The following is a 22,115-nucleotide window of genomic DNA, read 5'->3' on the forward strand; positions in this document are numbered from 1 at the left end:
ACGTGATTTAGAAGATAGAGGACGGAATGACGAGCGGCGTATACGAGTTCAACGATCTGTTCTTTCAATCTCAAAGGGGGACTTGTTACGTATTCAGGCGTTAATCGAGGCTGGCATAATTAACTCGAGTAATTCGAATCCGAGAGAGGGGGAGGTGGTAAAGAGACGTGAAAATCCTTTCAGTCGGATCGTCTCGATCCTCGTAGGCTGAGGTTTTATGTAAATAGATGTGTGTCAAGAATAATGGCTTCTCCATTGTACTCTCCCGCCTGAATAAATTTAATTTCTAAACAATTTAATATTCATGAGGAATTATGCGCGTCGTATTGTTTGCACGTTCCCAGACAATATTCTCCGCGGTTCTAACAATTTTTCGCTAAGAATTTTTTATCGTTTTTAAACTCGAAATGCACGATAATTTCTTAATAACGGGGGAGAAAGAGAGAGAGACAGAGACAGAGACAGAGAGAAAGAGAGAGAGAGAGAGAGAGAGAGATCTCCAAACACGAAGAACGCGGAAGAGAAACCTTTGTTCCCGTGAGGAGCAATGCCTTTGGCGAATTTGGAACGAGTGCTCGTGTTAAACGTGCGCTTATACGCGCGTATAATCGTAGTCGTAACGAACCAACAACTCCATCTTGGCAGCATTCCGCAAAAACCAACAATGAACGAAACAACCGAACAACGGAAACAATCTCTTGCGTAATCTTTATCTTCACGGAACGGAAGAAAATTGTCGTTAAAAAACATTCTCGAGCACGCAATTACTGTTACACACACATATATACACACACACACACACACACACATCGGTATGCACAAAACGCATACCTAACCTGGAACGAGAAACTGTAACAAAATTGTTCAACCAACGTTCAACCCATTTCCTTGGTCTAATCAAACTTTTTTTCCCCCCCTCCTTTAAAGGTGTCGGAGAAACGCGGTGACGGGCGTGTTATCAGGAAAGGAAGCGGAGCACCCTTTTCTTCGCCGCGTCCTCCATCTCTCGCCCTCCTCGTGGAACAAAGAGAGCGAGAGGGGCAAGTAGGGAAAAACCGTGCCACCTTTTCGCAACCCCCTTTTCTCCCCGAATGGAACGGGGGAAAAAACAAGCGGGCCAACTACTGGTACGAAGTAGTAGTTGTTTTATCTCGCCCGTTTCCTTGATCCACCGGCGACGAAAAGCCAACTGATTTATAACGACCCGATTCTCACCCCCGCGGAAGATTCCCGTTTGTCCGAGTTTATTTATCGATCCGAGGAGAGAAAGAAAGAAAGAAAGAAAGAAAATAAAAAGGAAAGGAAAGCTCCCTCTCCCCTCCTCGGATAATTCGTTATTTATTCCGAACGAAACGGAGCCGTACCGTCTCGTACCCCATCCACCCCTTTTTCTTCACCGAGCGACCACGACTCGAGCCGCGTGCGTGGTCTTTAAAACAGCAGCGGCTATTTATCTCGAGGGATCGAATGATGGAGAGTCGTCGTGCCGCTCCTCGTGCCCCAACGAGATTCCATGCCAGAAAAGTGAACGAGGAACGCACCGCGACGGTTCCCTTTTCATCGAACATCGTGGAACGCGCGAGAAGGAGACGAGAAGGAGACGCGGCCCCGTGAAAAGAAGAAGGGCGGTGGGTTCGAACTGGTGGGGGGAGGAATCGTGGTCGTCGTGGTCCTCTTTCGAGAAAGAGGGTGTTTTGAAAAGAGGGAGGAAGAAAGAGGGGAGGAGGGCAAGGGTTGTATTTTCTAAAGACGCTTACGCTTCACCCGGCCGCGAAGAACCGCGGCGAGGAAAGCAGGCGCTGCCGCCGCCGCCTATATTTACTCGTTTTCTTTTCCCCGTTTCTCAAAGGGGAGAGTCTTCTTCTTCTTCTTCTTCTTCTTCTTCTTCTTCTCGGTCTCGTCGCTCGGCGTAAAAATGCGCGGCCATTCCTAAAGTCTTGCCTAAAGGCTTAACCTCGCGTGCTCGTAATCCACACCTCTGGCTCTGAGCATCTCGTTTGAGAAGGTTTTTCCTGTCGTTCGTTCCCGTTGCATCTTGAAAAGTTCTGGAGAATCGAAGAGAATCGAAACGCGCGCTTGTCGAAAAGAGGTAAATTGCACGCGCGTATCCGCCTAATAAATCTTAGGCGACTTGGAGATTTGTGATTTTTCGAAAGAAAGAATTTTTAAGGAATTTTCGGAAAAGGAATTTTTCTAACTTTTTTTTTTTTTTTTTTTTTTTTTACAGAAGACGCGTTCGTTTCCTTCCCTGAAAAGTGTTTTATCCGGAAAAAAGAGAGATGTATTTTTATGTCGCTCAGGGGGTCACTAAAGAAGTTCCCGGAGAGGAAAGTTTTTCTGATAACGATTCGTCTTTGACGACAGGTACCATTCGTCTCTTGGAAAAATAAACGAATAGCGAGATATAATGGAGATTGATTTAATTTTTTTGAATTATCCCCCGTTGGAAATATTATCGCAATTTGTTGTCGAACGATTACGATATGTGTAATAAAATAAGTAACAACGATATTTTTCGGCTGTTTTATAATAACGAAACAAAGGAAAGAAAGGAAAGAGATAAACTAGAAAAATAAAAAGAGAAAGGGGGGAGAGGAGATATGATTTTGGACGATACTCGGTAAAAAATGGCTAAACTCGGGACTTTGTTCGTGGTCTGATGCCTTCCTTGGCAAGCTCGTTCCAAGCTTTAACTATCCCACAGTCTTACTTCCGTCCATAAAACTCGCCCCTATTGATTTTCGTGCTTTTCGTACCCAACTGATTTAAAATTTGGCACGACTCTGGCGGTGGAAACTCTTATCTCCGCCAATAATATTTATTTCTATTTTCCCCCGCGTTCAACGATCCCCCCGCCACGTTAACGCGTCCACGAGAGATTGAACGGGCCGAATTCATAAATCATGGGCCGAATTAAAAGGAATCCTCAGAAATCCTGTATAAATCGTGTTTCTTGCCCGCGTGAGACGATGGTTCGGAGCCAACTGCGGAAAAAGCGGTGCGAAAAGGGCGAAACTGGGGAGGGAGGTTGGGGACACGCGACGATCCAGGGGAAAAAGCACGACAAGCGTCGTTTTTGCCTCGCGGAGAAACGTCTGCTCCCTGCGAATTCTTCCTCCAAGTCGACGCGTTTCGCCCCCTTGGAAATCCGTCCGACACCGAGTTTATGCCGCTCGTTCACGAGGCGAATCCTCGAAATCGATCCTCGTTCCACGTGGTGGAAACGAACACACGGCGGGAGGAACGTCCTAAAACTTTGGGTGTCGCTGTAAACGCGACGGTCGAATCGTATATTTCGAATTGGGCGAATGGGTGGCACGGTCCAGATATATTTCGATCACGTACCCCTTCCGAGCGACGCGGAAGACGCGGTTTATGTGCTCGACCACCGATAAAGAAAATATCCCCTGCTATTTCTTGTAAATATTTTCCCTGGCGATCCGCGAGATTACTCTGGTAAAACGTCGTTCGCCCACGGATCGTATATAATACGGAGTAGCGTGTACGGATACACGAGCTCGATTCCAACCCGATGGATTTCGTTACTATCGGAGATTACACGAGTGTGTTCTACGTGCCAAAAGTGGTTGTCCGATCGTAAAGTTGGTTTGTCAACCGTTGCACGCGGTGTCGTACGTTTCTCGAAAGAAACTTGGAAACTTGGCCGTTTTTTTTCAGAGATTGAAATTGGTCGCGTCGTCGACAGTTTCATTTGCGAATCGAATAATACCCACACGATCCTTGTACGCGATAACGATATTCCGAAAATCTGATCGAGTTGAGGAGGAGCGGAGAATATCTCTATTTTAGCCATATAGGTCGAAGAATCGTTTTCCATTCTTTTCGAAACGAAACGCGATATTATACGAAGAGGAGGAAAAAAATGATGCGGCTAATCAAGAAGCGCGAGTGTCGTTCTCCGGTCGATGTATCACCGGGGAGAGATCCGCCGCAAGAAATGGGCGGAGTGACTCGAGTGGCCGGGTCAAGGGGTGGTTTTAGAAGGCAAAGGAGGGTAGATGGAAGGTGGAGGGAACGGCCCACATCCGACTTTATGAGCCGCCATCACTCATAGAATCTTCGCCGCAATCTTTGGCGAGAATCCCTTAGAGAGGCTTGCACAGGGGGAGGGAGAAAAATGTCCGAGGGTTTGGAGAATCGATGAGTTTGCATTAAACATCTCCCAACTCTCCCGAGCGGGAGAGAGGGATACTCGCGAAAATGGTAACCCTGCCTGCCTGCTGCCCCGCTTCCATCTCCTTCGAAGAATCACGAATCCACGGATCCCTCGAGGTACGAGGTACGAGGTATAAGGTGGAGCGAGCCACTTGGAACGAGCATTTCTGGATCGTAGGTAGGCCAGGCACGTGCGATTCGCATTGTTAGGAAAATGTTTCGCCGTTGGTGAAAGGCTCGAGAGAATGGAAACTCTCGAGTTCGAAGAGGTTCGAATTTATTGTATAAGCGTATCCACGGGAGAAATTGTAATCGCGACTCGATACGAAAGGGGGATGTTAATTGTTGCGATATTAAATTTTCCGATTTCGAGCTTCTTCGAGCTTTTTTTGTAACGTCCAGGCTTTGCGAAATTTGTTCTTTTCGCAGTTTCACAGGTGCCTCGCGTTACTTGTTAAAAAATTGTTACAAAATTTTCGGCCTCTCTCGACAAACGGTGGATCTTGATGGAATGCGTCAAGGCACAGGATGTGGAACCAATCGATTTTCCAATCGATATATTTCATTAAGAGAGGTAGGAATATTAATGAAAAGAAAATATTCCAAGTAGGAAAGCATTAAGTGTATGTTATCGTTTTATATTACAAAGTTGATTGATAATCTTCTTTTATCAATTAACAAGGCGGGCTTTTATTATCCGATGAACGACAGAAAAATCGATCGATAACCATAGAAATGGAAACAATATTCTCTTTTGCATAGATTAACGACACTATTGATTTCTTCGATCTTTTTAATCATTTCTAATTGAGCGACTTAAAAAAAAATAAATAAAGAAATATATATATATATTTTTCCTCCAGTGTTTCGTAACGAATCGCATGACAGTCGATATCTATCTACCGGGCTGATCCCACAAATGCCTCTGTTGGCGACATTTTCTATGGGTCGTAGCTCAGTCACGTAGATACGTAATGTGTATCGTTTACGTGCCCCACGGTATTTGTTCTTCCATTTCTCGAACCGCTCGTGCTATGTACCTTTAGGCTATTATCCCGTGGAACCGAATGCAAACCGAATGGGGACCGCGGCATAGTGTACGATGCCCAAGAGAATACGTTCATTTTCATCGAATGCAGGAGGGTGCACTCTCGATGCGCGCGACGCGAGACAATGCTTTTTAATCGCCTCGCCTCCCTTTTCATATTCAATACGCAACCAGAGCATATTCTTTTCACGTCGAATTATAACCAGAGCTATTACATAATGGCCTGCCGATATTTATTACCCGTAATAATACATCTGTAAAAGCTGAAACTCGACCACCTTGAGCGATATAACGTCCCCTGTGTCCTCGTCGCAATGCCTGTTTCCCCGATCATTATCCCCGATAATCGAGCGGAGGGTAAAAATTTCGTAAATCGTTGATTAATTCGGGAGGATCTTCTATTTCGCGATAGGGCAGAGGGAAACCACGGAATTTCTTGGAATTTCAGCTCGGGATGTGGCAGCCCGGGGGACAGTACGTGTCCTGCGGGTCGAAAGTAAGTGAAAAGTAAAACGAGAAAGGCGCGGGGAGGGAGGGAAGAAAAACGAGGACGCCGAAAGTACAAGGCTCGCCCGGGGCAATAATAATATCGGAAAGGTCGAGGCTTATACTGCGGCGAGGTTTTCCCGATAGTTCGAACCTGGCCCGAACTTTTTGCCAAAGTTGCGAAGCTTTAAAGCGAAGGCTTTAACGGAGCTTCGCGCCTCGTGCTCTTTCTCCCTTTTCCCCTCGTATGGCGAAGAGAGAAGAGCGGAGGGAAAAAGTGAAAGAACAGAAAGGAAGGAAGGAGAGAGAGAGAGTTGGAAAAGAAAGGAGGAGAAGGAAAAAAATAAAGGAGGAGAAACGATAGAGAGATGGGTGGAAGAATGGAAGTAAGTTCGGGGTACGAGGTTATACTCGGGATCTTACACCGGCTTCCAAAGTTCATTTTCTCGAGTGTCTACGGTTCCCTTGGAACTTTGATTATCCGTTGGTACTCGAGTTCTCGATGGCGAGGGGTGGCCGGGCGGAAGAATCGGTTTCGAATCGGCGAATTATGGACGGGCAAAAGCGAGAAGAAGAGGCATTCCGGATTCGCGGCCGTTTCGTTTCCACGCTCGTCCCTAAATAGGCTTTGTTTGGCGTGGCCGACTTCTCGAGCGTTACGAGAGGGGGCGGATATTCATGGCCGTTTATTCGTGGCGAGACCGCTCCGCATTTAATAATTCATTCGGATTAATGCGAATCGCGCTTGAATACATAAAGATCCCGCCGCGTGGACGGATTCATACTCGATCGTCATTTTAATCGGGCTCGTTTTCAGTTGGTTGGAAATAACGAACCAACAGCGTTGATTCGTATTCTATTCGTTCCATTGGCGATCGCCAACCATTGGAAAAAGGAATCCGCCGCGAAGAATTCGATTTTCATCTCGTCGACGAATGATACGATCGCTTCGACAGATAGATACAAAGTGGAACGAATGGAGAGAAAAAAAAAACACCACAAGTAGAGCTACTTGTTGTCGTCCGTATACGGAGGATATATATTTTAACGAACGATACGATCGATAAGGGAATGGAAGAGTATCCTCGAGATCGATCGGAGCGCGCAATCTGTTCGAAAAAGCAAGCGGGGATTTCGATCACGTGGAAGCGTAATGGTCGGTAAATAACAAATGACCCGTGTCTGGCCGGGGAGAGGAGCAGTCGTCATGTTTCATCGGAGTGTAATAGTCGGTGGAGAGAAGCGTTGGTGGAAGTTTTGTAAGCGGGCCAACGTAGGTGCACTGGCCGTTTCCTTATTCAACCGGCGCGAAGGGGAAACTTTTGGAACACCGATTCCGGCCAAAGCTTCTTGTTCTAATTTCCACCCATGATAAATTGGTAATAAGTCGGTTCGATGGCTGCAACTTTTCTTGCTTCGCCGATCCCCCGTCACTTACCGTTTCACGGAACAAACATCCCCTCCGTTTTCACGGAGTTTTCTCGCAGTTTGGAAAAGCACGTCCCTGTTTACCGGGCGAAATTCTCCGGTAGAATGAAAATTGCGGATGCTTTCGTTGCAAGTTTCATCGATTATTCATTCGGGGATATCCGGTGAAAACCTTGTTTCCCGTAACGCGATTAAATAAACGCTTAATTTGCATGAGACTGGGATGGATCCGTTGGGAGTGGAAAACAGAGAAACTGTACTCGGAAACGCGTAACAATCATCTTGCTCGTCCATCGTGTTTCGAGCGTTCGTGTCGCGAAAGAACGAAGGGGAGTTTTCGCTGGGTGTTACGAATATAACGAGAACGTGTCGCGTCCGTTTCCTCTCTCTCTCTCTCTCTCTCTCTGTACGCGATAAATTGTGTAACCCTGCCGGTGTTATACGCAACTTTGCTGGTTTCAATTTCCTCCAGTCGATTCATGCTCGATTTCGAATCGAGTGATTCGATTTGCGTTAACCGAACGATACAGTTCCATCCTGTTTCGTTCCATCGACGAAAAACAAATATCGGAGATATTTTGTTACCTGCGTACCGATATCACAAAGAATTTGTTACCGGTGTTTTCGAATGGTAGTACGATTTTGATGAACTGTGCAAATTTTACGAGGCAAACGTGATGAATGCGCGGAAAATGCACAATGCAATCGTACTCCCGTTATTTATTCAACGTTATAGAGAGAATACGTGCGCGCAACAAATTTGTATTCACGTATTTGCAAATTTTGTAATAAAGGAGGGAGGTGGAAAAATCGGGATATTTGTAATTTTTCTTAATCCTTTCAAAGGATATACATATATATATTACGAGCTATTCGAATCTTGTAACGAGGAGGACAAATATATTCACGTTCGAATCCCAAGAGGATGTACTTATACTGTCGTTTCGAACATCCTCGCGAGATCCCGGACGTCCGTGAATTTAACCGTTGACTCGGTCTCAGAGATACCCTGGTTCCTCCAAAGCACCGCTAATGGTCTTCGAAAAGTTTAATCTGCACTCGTGATATCGTATGCATTAGCGATGTTACTTGCGTTACACAAACTCGGTTACTCTTAACGCGGCAAGTTTGATCATCGATACAAGTTGAACACGTTTGGAATATCATTAACGACGCGATAATTTCCTCTCACCTGTTCCATTTAGGATAAATATTCAACGTTGCTGACGCAACGTGACCTTGTAACGCTTGCTAATAATATCATAAGAAGAAAGAAGAATGGACCAACGATTATTATATTATACGATGTCGTATGCGTAATTTCCAGACTCTTAAGCTCTTATCGTTGCTTATTTAATTGAATTATTTCGTTGAAATTTCGTTAATAAACGCGAATAAATCGTAATCGCGGTGTTGACAGATACGAGCGTGCGTATTTTCACGGTGAAAAAGTAGTAGGAGGATGGCGGAGACCGCGTAATTAACAGAAAGTTGGAGAGTAATCTGCTCGGTTAAAGACAATCCCAGTGATTAATGCGCTTTTCTCTTCCTCCTCCTTCCTTTCCTCCTCGTTCCGATGACCGGTTTTATCCCCGGCAAGGAACGCGCAATTATTAAGCGAACTTTCGACTCTCGAACGAATCCCTCCGGTTCCAGCTGCTGCATTTTAATCTCTCCCAAGTCCGATCTCCGGAATAATAAAACGCCACTCGGATATTTCAAATAATTGCCGCGTATGTTTGCAGGTGTATCGCGTTTATTCTATTTAAACATTCTCGTCTCGAGTGGAAGAGGATCGAGGTTGGCCTCAAGATTTTTGGCTCAACTTTTTAAACATTATCCCTGTTACGTATTCTCGAATCTGTCAACGAAGATCTTTCGAAAAAACAGGAGAGCACCATTTCCCTTTCCCCGTTGGATACGACGAAAATCGGGAGGACGACACGTTCTATCGAAACGAGAATCGATATGATGATATCGAGAAAGAATTTGTCACCGTAGGGACAAGGAAGAAGAGAAGACGAATGGATGGAGGTTCCGTTGTACCGTCTTACCCTCGTTCACCAGGATGCGTCGTTGATACGCCGCTGATGAAATTGGCGGACGAACCGGTTGCCAAGTTACCACGGTCTCCCGCGATGTGCTGGTACGCGAATCTGTTTACCGACTCTATTTACGAGGTTGGGCAACCGTGTAAACCATCCTGCTAATAGAATATGCCCATATTCCGGCCCCGTAGGAAGCATAAGGGCTGAGACCCGTAACGAGTAACCCCGGCTTCCTCCCCGGTGTTATCGCGATTTTCCCCCGGTTGAACCCGGCCAGGAGTTCAACTTTGCACAACGAGTGAATCCCGACTATCCCGTGCAATCTGCCCGGCCAAGCCTGGCCGAAACTATTGAGTTATTTAGCAGTTTCCGGGATGATTATTGAAACGAAGCTCGGATAGTAGTGGCCCTGATTTGTGGAAACGGTACGGGTATGCTTGCACCGGAGTTAACTCTACGATTGGATAACGTAGCCGTGTGCCGGCTGCTGGATACTTTATGGATTAATTTCGGCTGTTTGCTTGCTTGCGCCGTGTGCGAACTGTTGTCCCCGTGCAAATGATCCCCCCTCGCTATTGGATGTAATCAGCTTCTCGATATTTATTTCTTAATCCTATTGAACAATTTTTTTTTTTTTTTTTTTTTTTGAAAGGAATGGAAGCAGTTTAATGGTGTTATTTAATGTTTCGGTATTATATTTAAAACGAGAACGTTTTTGAGGTTCGAAATTGCAAAATTTTTGGAGAAAGAGAGAGGGAGGGAGGAAGGGAGAAGAAATAGGTGTATCGTAGAGTGTGAAATAGCTTTAATTTCGGAATCACATTCGATAGCAAAGAGTAGATAGAAAAAATTAAGACAATCGAATTGTCCATACGACGCGATGCTGTCGAATATTTTAATCGAGATCCTCTTCTTTTTCTTCTTCTTCTTCTTCCTTCTTCGTTGCCAAGGACGAGGTGAATTTTCCATTCCCGGTATTACGAAGAAGTACGGACATTCTTGATTAGAAAAAAAGGGGAAACAAGTTCGTTCATTTCTTCTCTCGTAACTCTCGTTGAATTAGTTAAACGCGGCCGATATTTAATTATTCCGATTCCATTTGCTCGACCGTTAATTTTAATTCGATCAATTAACGAATCGCGCGGCGATAATGGTGAAATATTCGTATGAAATTCCCCCTTGCTCCCTTTCTTCGCTCGTTCTTCGCTCGTTCTTCGCTCTTCGGTTTATAAAACATTTAATCGGACAGATTTTGCGTAAAAAGTTTATTTAAGTGACGCGTTTGAGGGATGATCGACTGCACACTCGGGTTTCAAGATTACGTCGGCGAATCGGAAATTCTCTTTCCCAAGGAGAGGGAAACGAGGCGAAGGTAGAGGCCGGCAATCGTATAAACAGGAGGGTTCGAGCTTGTTGCCGGGATCGGTGGAAAATCCCGTCATGGAAGGACGAAACGGTTGAAAGGGGAGAGCCGGCCGATGCTCGAAGTGAATTCAATGCCGAAATCAACGATACGATCCACTAGGAAAGAATCGACATCGAGTCGGAAAGGCGAGCTATCGGCACGAATGGAAAACTGCTGGGAGCCGGTCGGAAAATTCTGTCGTGAAACAGAAGAAGTGGATCAGAATGGGGTAGATTTTGCGAAAATGTGCTCGAGCGATCGTGCTCCCAGATATTCACCGTGAAAGGATTGTTAAACGGGGAAAGAAAGGAAAAACGCGTGGGTTGAGTGAATTTTGTTCCCCCTTCCCTCTCTTCCTAGTTACGATTATACAGTTCGTGTTCCCGTGCACGAAAGTTGCAACGATCGTGGATTAGTTTATGTCGTTTGGAAGAAACGATGAGAGTTTCGTGAAGCTGTAGCTTTTGTCAATTTCCCTTACTTTACGTCAGATTGCAGGCGAGCATTGTTCAAAGGTTCAATTACGATTTCCTTATCTTTCTGCGATGCATTCCGCCGAAATTACAAGGCAACGAAGCCACCCACCGACGGTGAAGGAACCGACGAATTTAAGGGTTCGCTTTGCGTGCCGGCGCGGAATACGTATTACGCCGACTGGTATTACACCATAATTTCACTGCGCTTTTTTTTCCTTTTTTTCTTTTTTTTTTTTTTTTTTTCCTTTCTTTTCTTCTTCCTCTCTCGTTTCACCACGCGACGCAGCACGAAGCTTTCCGTTTGTTCCTTTGATTGCACCGGAGCGCCTTCTCTGCCTTTTTTTTTTCTCTCTTTCTTTCTTTCTTCCTTTGCTTCCTTCCCCCTTTTCTCTTTTTCCCCCGTTTTCATTCTTCCCGTTCATTTCCGGGACGACTATAAATTCACGGACGAGGTAAAACGATAGAAAACGGGTCGAAAGGTATCGCTGCTCGTGCTTTTTCGGCCAAATCGAATCTAAGGGGTAGATCAAATAACTGAACGTACGTGCTGTGACTGGAACGTACGAAATTTTGGAGAATCACCAAACTGGTGGTAGAGATTGCGGTGGACTCCGGTCCCTTTTTGTTAAAAGTACGATCCCTTTGTTTATCGTGTTTCGCGGAGGGGAGAAAGGAATTTCGAGGAATGTGAGATGTTTGAAAAAAATTCTAGTAGATTTTCCTGGCCGTAAAGGCTTATTTAAATCGACGGCATTCATACGCGTGCTTCGCTGCAGATACTGCGCACATAAATTTGAATTTGAATAAATTTGAATAAACACACACGGAATAACGTGTAAAGAATATTTTCGCGTACCGAGTCGCTTCTTCGCTCTTTTATAACCGTGACTTCGTACCTTGAGGAGATCGACCATCGTTCTCCGAAAGAAACGCGCGCGCGTAAGCGCGTGCATGTATCTGTGTGTATGTGTGTGTTTATCCGTTCATCTTTTAAAATCGAGAATGGGAAAACGATCGAAGGGGGGAGACGGATAGCGACAGAGATCGATAAAAGAGAGATAGGTAAAACTGAAATTTCTAGAATTTTTAAAATATGGATGGCCCGTGCTCAACTCTTATGATATATCGACAATCTTCCTCCAAGAAGTATTTTCTAGAGATACAGGAATTCGATTGGTAGTCACCTCTTCTCTCGCCCATTTCCACTTATTATTATGCAGCTATTGAAATTTTTTTCTCGCGATACTCGATGGCAGCAGACGGTTCCATCGACGGTTTCTTTTTTGTCGGATTTTCCATTTTTTCGATTAGTCTGGGATAGAACTCCATTAAATAGACCATTCCGAAAGTAACGAACACGGTCGTGACCGTGACGAGGGGGAGAGAGAGACGGCGCGATGGTAAATTAATTTCACGACAACTCGTCGACGCTTCGTTATCGGTTGCCAATCCCTTCGTCCCGTTCCTACGGAAATGCATATCGATATCGTCTGGATATCGTTGAGCGATTTCCACAGTTTCGCCGTGTACCTTGTAACAATTTCAATTTCTGCCCCACTGAAATCCTATTCTCCCTCTGAATACAATGGGAAATTTTATCGAGCACCACCTCTCTGTCTTCCATCTGCGTCCCACGCGTATCCCGCATCGAACACCCACAACGATTCAAGCCTCGTTCAACGCAATACCGTTTTTTCTACCATTTCCACCCAGTCTCGTGGGATTATGTTAATGACGACTCTCTCGTTTCTACGATCGACGAAATCCTGGTTAATGGTATGAATCGAGTGATTCATACAAATCTGGCCGAGTGTAACTCAATTCGGCGGAAAGATAATAATTACCCATTTGGGTCCTCGGAAATCGTTGAATCGTTCACAAAATTAGGAACATGCTCGTTCTCGCGTGTATCGTTTTATAAATGTGTTACCATCGAAAGGATATATTTTAATGGTAAATTAAAAGGGACAAAAAATATCGAATAAAAATTATTCTATTCCGCTCGATTATTATATATATAGTTTTATAAATATAATCGTAGTCATTTGTTTTATCGAAATTTCATTTGAATGAAATATCGTTATCATTTGATGAAATAATATATGTATGCGTGTAATGAATATTTGAACGAATCACACGTGGTACGTATATACACGTATATGTAAACCATGTATAAACTACTTCGTTACAAAGTATAAACACAATACGTATCGTCGTCGCGACTGGTGGCGACGTCACGCGGAAAAGGAAAACAAACGAATAAGAAAAACCACAAGCATGAGTTTGAATTTCAAAATGGCGTCCGTGAAGTCGACACGTGTGGTGCGTAACAAGTGTTTCCGTAGCAAAAATAGTTAATTCTTCGTCTCAACTATTCTATTTCATCGTTTTCATAGGTAAGTCGATAGCTGAATCCGTAATTTAATCCGGTTACGCGCTTGAATCGAAGGTCAGCGAAATTAGATGTGAAAATAGACATAGAAGCGTGCCATGGAAGAGCCTGGCATTCTCGAAATTATTAGTTGGCGAACTATTTGCATTAACGGTGGATCAAAGAAGACGATGTGGGCTGTTGTGGCACAACTAACACGGTATTTCACAAATATTAACCGTGATTGCGTACCAAGATCATATTACAATAGCATGACGCATTAGTATCGTCGAAAGTTCATCTTTAATCAAGTGCTTATTAGAATCGTTCGTGTGCGCGTGCGCATGTTGTTCGTGCATGTCTTCTTGTTCGTTGGAAAGCAAGATGGTAACAACTAACCTACTCGAGAGACAGAACTTTTGATGTTGCAAAAGCACCTGCATCGTCTAACCTCGTTTGAACGTAAAGCTCGAAGAGTTTCCATATTCATTCAACTTACTTTGACTTTGCGAGAAATATTCTGGCTGTTCTGTTGCTGTGACGCCTTGTTAAATAAGAATAGATCTCTCTGTTATTTATGCATTTCTCGCGACAAAATTTTAACGTTCGCGTTCGCTCCTTCGAAATATTTACGCCATCTTCGAAATATTTACGAAGTTTTTCTACGATTTCGAAAAATGGAAAAATTTATAAAGTGAACAGTTTCTTTAATTTTTCATATTTTTTTTTCAGGTGGATCGAGTCTGGCGAGTGTGGTCGCTGGGAGTAAGCCGACGAGACTTTTGAATAAACCGGATTTCGACGACATCGGCCCACGAAATGTCACCGCCATTGTTGGCCAAACAGCGGAATTGAATTGCTTCGTGAAACATCCCGGAGACAGAGTGGTGAGTGACGATTTATTTTTTAAAATATACTTCGAGACGAATATTAATGCGAGTCGTTAGGTAGAAACATTTTTCTATTAATAATCGCGAATGTTATATATATATCAATCTCAACGTTATATTTTATTGTAATGTATTGGTGTTTTATAAATCATTTTAACAAATGGTACAAAGTAACGAGTTTAATGGATGATGAAATGCGCCTTGCGTCGTCATTTTTCCGTTATTTTATTCAATAATATGTAGGGAAATGCTAGTAGAACAAACATTTTATCGTTTATTTCGAGAAATATCGTAAAATTGTTAGGGAAAATAAGAGAAATATTTTTATTCGTATTTCATAATAATATTCCATTCATCGATTAATTTACTTTCACAATGGTTCGATGAGTATATATATGTATATTTATATATATTTATTTTCACGTGTAATCCGTGCATCAGAAGCATGTACAATTGTATCGATGAAATCACGAATAATTTTATGCATAATAAAGGTTCGGTAGGAATCGCGAAACTTTACCCAACTGATACCGATGATTTCTAACACAATGTAGTTCATTAAATGTTCGGCAGTGGATGGTTAATACCATCAGGAACAGCAGCATACCAAAATCTTCGCATAATTATAGGTATTTGGGCATTAGCATACGTATAAACCGTATCAATATACGTAATGACTAGTTTTCGGTTCGGGCTCACGTACGCAGAAATCGTGTAATGTTTACTTATCGCAGTGTATCCGCATATTGTTGCAACATTTTCCATCCCACACGGTTCATGGATTTCTGGAAACGTGTGAATTATTAATCACCGTACGAATTAGGATAAATTAACAGAAACGGGTAAACCTCGATTTCAATTCATTTCACGGATTATCTATTCAGGGAAATTTCGTCCATATGATATTTTTAAATTCGCGTGAAAGTTGATCGATAAAAATAATCGTTCGTTCTTACAAATTGCTGTTATATTGCCTTCGATCCGTAATATAATAAATGATACTTGGACGATAAAAATTATCTTCGTTTTTGATTCCGATCGTCGTTTTTCATTCCGATCGTCGTGGATTCAATTATTTTACACTACAAAAGCGAATCGATGGGTGGAAGAAAGCTATCGTTCGGCTTTTATACGATATTCACCACTACTGATGTCTCTTTGATATCGGTTCGGGTCGAGTCTACTTTAACGCATCCATCGAACTAGCAGCAAGAAAGACAGTCTTTAAATCTCTTCTCTTCCGGTTCTCGAATCTGCCCTGAATACACCGTACGCCTGTGTACATGTATACACATATATGTTCCCTTGTACGTGTCAATAGCGGGTATGGCTGTCTTTAGCTCGAACCGCCCAAGTGCTGTCTTTAATTGCTAGACAGGAGAGTCTCGAACAGCGGAAGAAGCAAGTGCAGGTTAGACTAGGATTGCCAAGGGTGGCCACAGGGTGACTGCACCCTCGCCAGCGGCAAATGAACCGATCAAGTATACTTGGCCAAGCGGTTACAGAAGAGAATCCCCTTTTCCTCTATCAATACTCGGTGCTCTGTATATACATACGAAACTAAAGGCCAACAGGAAGTGAACGAGCGACTAATTTAACTTATAGAGACGCGTATGAATAAGAACGAATATGGATCGAAGGATAAACGAATTAGATGATTGAACAGAAATTTCGAATTTTTCGTGATTGATAAAATTTTTCTTCTTTATTTTTTGTTATTTAAACTAAGTTAATTACACAGCGTGGATACGTAATAATTATTCAAACGTTAGGAGGACGAGAGGAGCTATCTTTGCGTTTCGGTTTGCACATTTTTATGCATTTTAAATTTCTTCTTCACCCTCCGACATTTTCACCTTTGTCGCACACTTGCCGACTGACCGTCAGTTGCACGATTGCGCATAACATTAACCGCATACCTTTTTCGTGGATTAAATTCACCGAGTTCGTTCCATTAAAAGCTGAAACATTTTTTCGTAATTCACGAATGAAAACAATTGTTCCATCGCCCCGCATATCGTTTTTCGCTCCATTCTTCGCATTTCCATTCCCTTCTCGCGTACAATTGATGTTTTATTATTCTGGAACCGCGACATTAGCATCAGTAACACACGAATTTTCGAGTGAAATCTATTCGGCTCTTATTATTAGGGGAAATGCATTAGCCTTGAATAATGCAGCAGGTTTGATACGGTGATATATACGAGCTTCTTAAAATTCCGTTGGAAAACTGTTGCTCCGCCACTCTCTTCTCTCTCCTTCTCCGTGGGGAAAAATAAACGGAGTTGCATCTAGTTTCGCGCAGAATGGAATGGAACGAGCATTCGACACGATTCTAAGGTGGCCGTGCAAGTGATCCGTTTAATTGATCGAGCTCTCTATCGCGTGTACCTACGCAAATAATTGGAATGAATTTAGCGTTAATCGCGTACACAATCGCGGCAAAAGGAATTGGTGATGCGTGTGGGCAAGGATGACACTCGTGTTCAATTATTCTATCTGTACGACACTGTGTTTGTTCCTTGGTTGGTTCGGATCAATCGCTTGCCTCGTTTCTTTCGTTCGTTTTTCGAATTGGAAAAAATTCGATCGTTCGCGAAACGTTATTTTTCCTGTCTGCCGCGTTAACGAATACACGGGAGAATACACGGGGGAGGGAGGGGATCGATCGGTGGAACGTAAACGATGGTTCGACATGTTGGACGAAACGGCGTTAAATTCATCCGTTCAATGATATTTCATCGGTTTGAAGGAACCGAATAAAATACGCGTGAAAGAGAGAACGAGAATTTCGATTTGTCGGTTGTCATAAAAAAAAATAAAAAAATCAACGTTCGAGACGTGCAGATCAACTGGTCGCTGATCGAAGACAGCGATAAACCATTCGCCGATGTTTCCGTAACTTCTATAATTGATTTAGCACCGGATCAAGAACGTAGTAATACGCGCAACTGCTTTATATCGCGGAAGGGATCCGTTTAAACTTAGTTTAATTAAACCGTGGATTTATTGGGCGCCGCTTGATACACGCGTACACACGAAGATACGGGTGCACTGTTCAGCGACAAGGGGCCGCCACGCTCGATGTATACGTACCCGAATCTCGAGGCTTGGTCGGAGGGGGCATGGTCGAATGGAACGTTACACGTGTTTGTGACGTGCGTTTATGCGTCGCGCACAGGTATATTGCGTGCATTATAATTATAGGGTACGATCCTCGAAACGGATATCGATATTATTTGTCATCGGTTGGGACAAATGAAATGATAATCGCGAGTGGGATAATTGGAAAGAGAAACGATCGGCAAAGATATATTCCGGGTGTGAAAAATGATATAGAAAAGGATAAGAGGGGAACGAAATGTCGTGGAATTAGTCAGGACGGCATATTCAGTCAGGTGAATCGTAGTTTAACGAAGGACAGACAGGTCTTGCTAGCTCGTTGGAAATGGTAAATTGGCGTAGACGACAAGAGCGTAGTTAATTGAGATGAAGGAGTTGCCGGGGAAATTGGGTTGAAGTACGACGACCGGTTGTTTTGCGTCAGCTGTTGAGCACGGATGCCGGAATTTCTTCTGGCTGCTATCGATCACACGATACTGCGCAACACCATTTCTGCTCTGAAATAATTGTCTTTGAACGTATCTCGTCCCCCCCTCGTCTTTGTAAAGGTGTAGAGGTGTTTGGACGGTCGTTGTACGGTGCAAATTTTTTGAAAAGTGGCTCGGGAAAGAGAGAGTTGGAGGAAAGTGGATTTGTGTGTTTAAATATTTATACAAAGGCGGGGCAAAGTTTGTTGGGCAGGTGTAGAGAATTTTCGACAACTAATTATACGAAACTGCAAATATGGTTAGATCGATCGTAGAAGTTTCAATTACCTCGAGAGAGCGTAATGTACTCTGTTGCACCGTATTGGAGACGACGAAGCGTTTGCAGCAGATATCTTATTAGCGCGATGGTTACGTTCATTAAAGTTCGATGAACAATTAATCGGTCGCTATCTGTCGCATAAAGCGACCCTCGTCCGTCTAATCGAAATGCTGACTACAGTCATTAATAACTTAATTGCAGAAGTGCGTCGTTCCCATTGTTCTCTGTATTCAAGCGCAAATAATTAGAATCGGCCAATTATCAAACGCTAGCGAATTTACAAAGATAACAGATCGCGGAATCTTAGATCGCGAATTTATGAAATAATCGAACACTCAGGGGAAAAATTCACGAAATTGTTTGGAAATTATTTCCGGGTAAACGGATGACGTTGCGAGAAAAATTTTTAGCTAAATTATTAAAATATTATTGCAACAAAATGCAGAAAATCTGTTTAAAAAAAAAAATGCTCGAGAAATTTTCGCGTGTTTGGCGCGCGAAAGAGCTTAATTAAAAGAATATAGCGCGAATAAAAGGGAAACTGGGGATATCTCCTCCCTAAGTCGCTGGGCATAAAGCAACGAATATTCTTTGTTGGGCGCAATCCGGGGAAGGGAAAAAAATTTCCACGAACTTCTGCGAACCATCTGCAACCTGTCTGTGTGCGGTGGACACGGTGGTCTGTAATGAACAAAGAAAATGCAAGTCAGCGCACGAGGGTCGAGGGTGGAAGTTGGTGGAAGGAAAGGGATGTGAGAGGTCGCCGCAGCTTTCGAGCGGACAGATGTTATCTTTGGACAGGCTGCTTTGTCACAATCCCTCCACCAGTGGCAAAAAGCCATCGCCTCGCCCTTCCTTCTTAATTACCCGTCACTCTTCCTGCGATCATTAGCCCCCCTCCCCCCCTCCCCCATAATTAATAATCGAAGATGATCGATCGGCGTCGAGGGTGGTGGAGGGGGGTCAACAACGGTGTCGTTGAGAATCGTCGAGGGGAGTCGAGGCCGAGTTGAGCGACTTTTAATTGCGGCGAATCCGGGCGAAATTGTTTTCCACGCCGGGGAGAAATAACTCGGCCTTCCGGAGGAGGAATGACCGTGAGGAGGGGGTAGAGGGGAGGACTAAGCCCGATTTAATCTCGTAGTAGACGCGTCTCGTCGTGCGGAGGACGAGACGTTTGGGGACGTGGAGTCGAATTGAAACAATTTCTGCAGGAGGAAGAATCGAGAAATGCAATCGTCAGCGTACCGTGCGGGGAGACACGGGGATTCTTCCTTCCTAATCCTCGCCTGGGACGAGTGTTTGCGAACCTCAGAGGCATCCTGCAGGATTTCTGGACTCGCCTCTCTCTTCTCCCCTCCCCTCCCCTCCCGTCTTTCGATTACGATCCTCTGTCCTGCCGAGTTTGCACAGCGGTCCAAGGATCTCGTCCATTTAGGAGCCACCATCCGCTCGCGCGCCATCTTCATTTCCAATAAGCGTGTGTTTGCGGATCGTACGGGGGAACGTGACGAGAGACGGGAGATTTGTCACGAATTTGTCCTCTAATATACTATACGGGACGATATACTAGCTATATAGGTTCGCCGTAGTCATCGTTGGACAGTAAGGGTTAATACCGCGGGCAAAGAACGGTCGAGATTCGAACAATAATAGTGAAGAGAGTGAGGGGGGAGGGGAGGAATGACGAGGCGCAATCGAGAAGAAGCTTTTATCTTTTATCCGGAGGATTAAAGGAGCACCGTTCGTCCCCCGGGCAAACGATTGCTCTCAATTAGCTTTATCTGTATTTACGGTGGCCAGAGGTGAAACGGACACGAGGGCCGGCTGCTGTTTGATTCTTCGGGGGAAACTGGGGTAGTGAGAATTCTCTCTTCGTTTGTAGTTGAAGGAACCTGGGGGGAGGGGGGATAATCGTTGAAAGACCGTGAATTGAAAATTCTAATTAAAAGGAATCATTGTAGGCGGTTTCTTTCTTTCTTTCTTTCTTTCTTTTTTTTTTTTTGTGCGATGAAACAATTTATAATACGATTCCAACGAAATCAATAGAGGGTATCGCACGAAAGGTACATATAATAAAAGAGACACAGAAATGGAATATGGAAAGTAGAGATAGATAGACGAAAATAATCTCGTAATCCCTTGTGAATTCTGTGCCGCTGTGAACATCGCCGCGAGATTGTTCTTTTCAATTAGTTTTGTTCACGCGATTTTGGCGCGGGGACGTTGGAGAGTGAAAAATAAAATCCTGGCGAGAGAGTAGGCGGGAGGAGGAGTGGTTGGACACGTAACAGAAATTACCGGTGTGACCGAGCGCGATCGGTTAAATTCTGCTGACCGGATTGCCGTTCCATTCCCGTTTCCGACCATTCCACGAGTCGTTCGAATCGACGTGGCTGCTGTTGCTTTTGGGAATCGGAAAGACGAGCCAACTGACGAAACTCGAGAGTTCGTGGTGTTCGTACCCCAACTTTCGAGATTGGAAAATAAGGAAAGATCTCGATTCTCTGAAATCTGACGCATTGTGGCAAATTGTAAAGGACAAAGAGAGTTTAATAGAGAAGGTGGGAAACCTTCTTATTTTGCGGTCTTCGTAGGAGAGTGATAGTTGATTTTAAAGGAATATCAAAGGTTCGATTAAAAACGTGCCAATTTGAATTCAAATATTTGTCTTCGAATATCGAAATTTAAAAAAAGAAAGAAGAGGTTGAAGAGAGATTGTACCGGATGTTGAAGGATTCGCCAGAAAGTTCGTTAGAAAGGATAGAAAGAGCGTTTTCCAGTTGTAACAAATAGTCGGAAGATTGATTTTAAATGCGGAACTTCTTTAAATACTTTGCGAACGAAAAGTACGCTTCGTTAACTCGAGTAATCTCGAACCAAAACTTGTCAAGTTATCAAACCATGCTAAGAAGAGGAGGAGGAGGAGGACCGTCCTTTTAAAGGAATCATTTTCTCTCGGGATCTCAACGAAATTATTTTCTTTCGGATTCTTGTTGCCTCGTTCAAATTTCGTTCGTTTCGTGAACCATTTTCACAAAGCAACAGTCCTTTTCTTTTTCGCCGTTCTAGTTATTCGTACAGAATTAAATAACATCCATAAATTAACAAGCGCGACGGGATCTTATTTCTTTTGGATTTCCACGAAAGTATAAGTTTAACGAATAATAAGTTTTCCTACTTTTTCCTTCAAAAAAGATTTTTTTTTTTGGAAAGAATATTACGAGAATGCTACGAGTTTTCGATTCAACGCTTTAAGAATTTAAATATAACCCATTTTTTCTTGGGATAAATACGGGATTCTGCACGTATCGCGAGCCTCTTCGATTTCATACCTCTCTCTTGTCGTCCTCAGGAAACAAATTCTTCTTGATCGTTTCGAATTATTCCCCCCTTCGTAACATTTTCGAAATTTCGATTGTTTCTCCGAATATCAAAATTGTTATCAAAGCTGGAATCTGTAATCTATTAAGCCGGGCGAAATGAGAGAGATCTGCGCTCCATTGCCGATATCGGGAAGAGTTGCGATAAAGAAAGAAAAAAAAGAGGCGGAAGCTCGTCGAGATGGAAGAATGCGAGAAGAGTCGATGATAGTCGATGCTAAAAACGCCTTCTGGCTTTTATCAGCGGGTCGCAGACATAATTCAAGAGGGGATACTATTAAAAATGCAACCCCTCTGGGGGGTCGAAGGGGAGAAAGAGAGAGAGAGAATTTTCGCGAGAGGCATCGGCCGCGAGGAGGGCGGTGAGGCTATTAGGAAAAATTTGGAAATAGATTCCAACCGAATTATCCCTCGTGTTTTCATCTTGGTAATGAGTTCGTCACTTTATCGTATCTCTTCTACCCGGATAAAGCTACGAGACCTTAATGATAATCGTCTTATCAGCTATTACTTTGCATAATGGGATTCTTCCTC

At 43.6% G+C, this 22,115-nt stretch overlaps 1 protein-coding gene across 5 annotated transcripts in view; it reads left to right on the forward strand.

Moving 5' to 3' along the window:
- LOC122716180 (basement membrane-specific heparan sulfate proteoglycan core protein-like) overlaps positions 1-22,115 on the forward strand; it is a 126,556-nt gene that overhangs the window by 36,752 nt on the left and 67,689 nt on the right. For 4 of the 5 annotated variants that reach the window (XM_043939028.1, XM_043939029.1, XM_043939030.1 and 1 more), the window contains exon 3: positions 14,171-14,325. In XM_043939028.1, the coding sequence (XP_043794963.1) occupies positions 14,171-14,325 (155 nt within the window). Of the gene's footprint in view, positions 1-13,827; positions 13,901-14,170; positions 14,326-22,115 lie in introns of those variants that run through there. The other variant, XM_043939031.1, reaches the window with a different exon arrangement.

This window comes from Apis laboriosa, unplaced genomic scaffold (assembly GCF_014066325.1).
Source record: "Apis laboriosa isolate Shangri-la unplaced genomic scaffold, ASM1406632v1 scaffold42_cov153, whole genome shotgun sequence".
In the NCBI taxonomy this organism is placed as follows: domain Eukaryota; kingdom Metazoa; phylum Arthropoda; class Insecta; order Hymenoptera; family Apidae; genus Apis; species Apis laboriosa.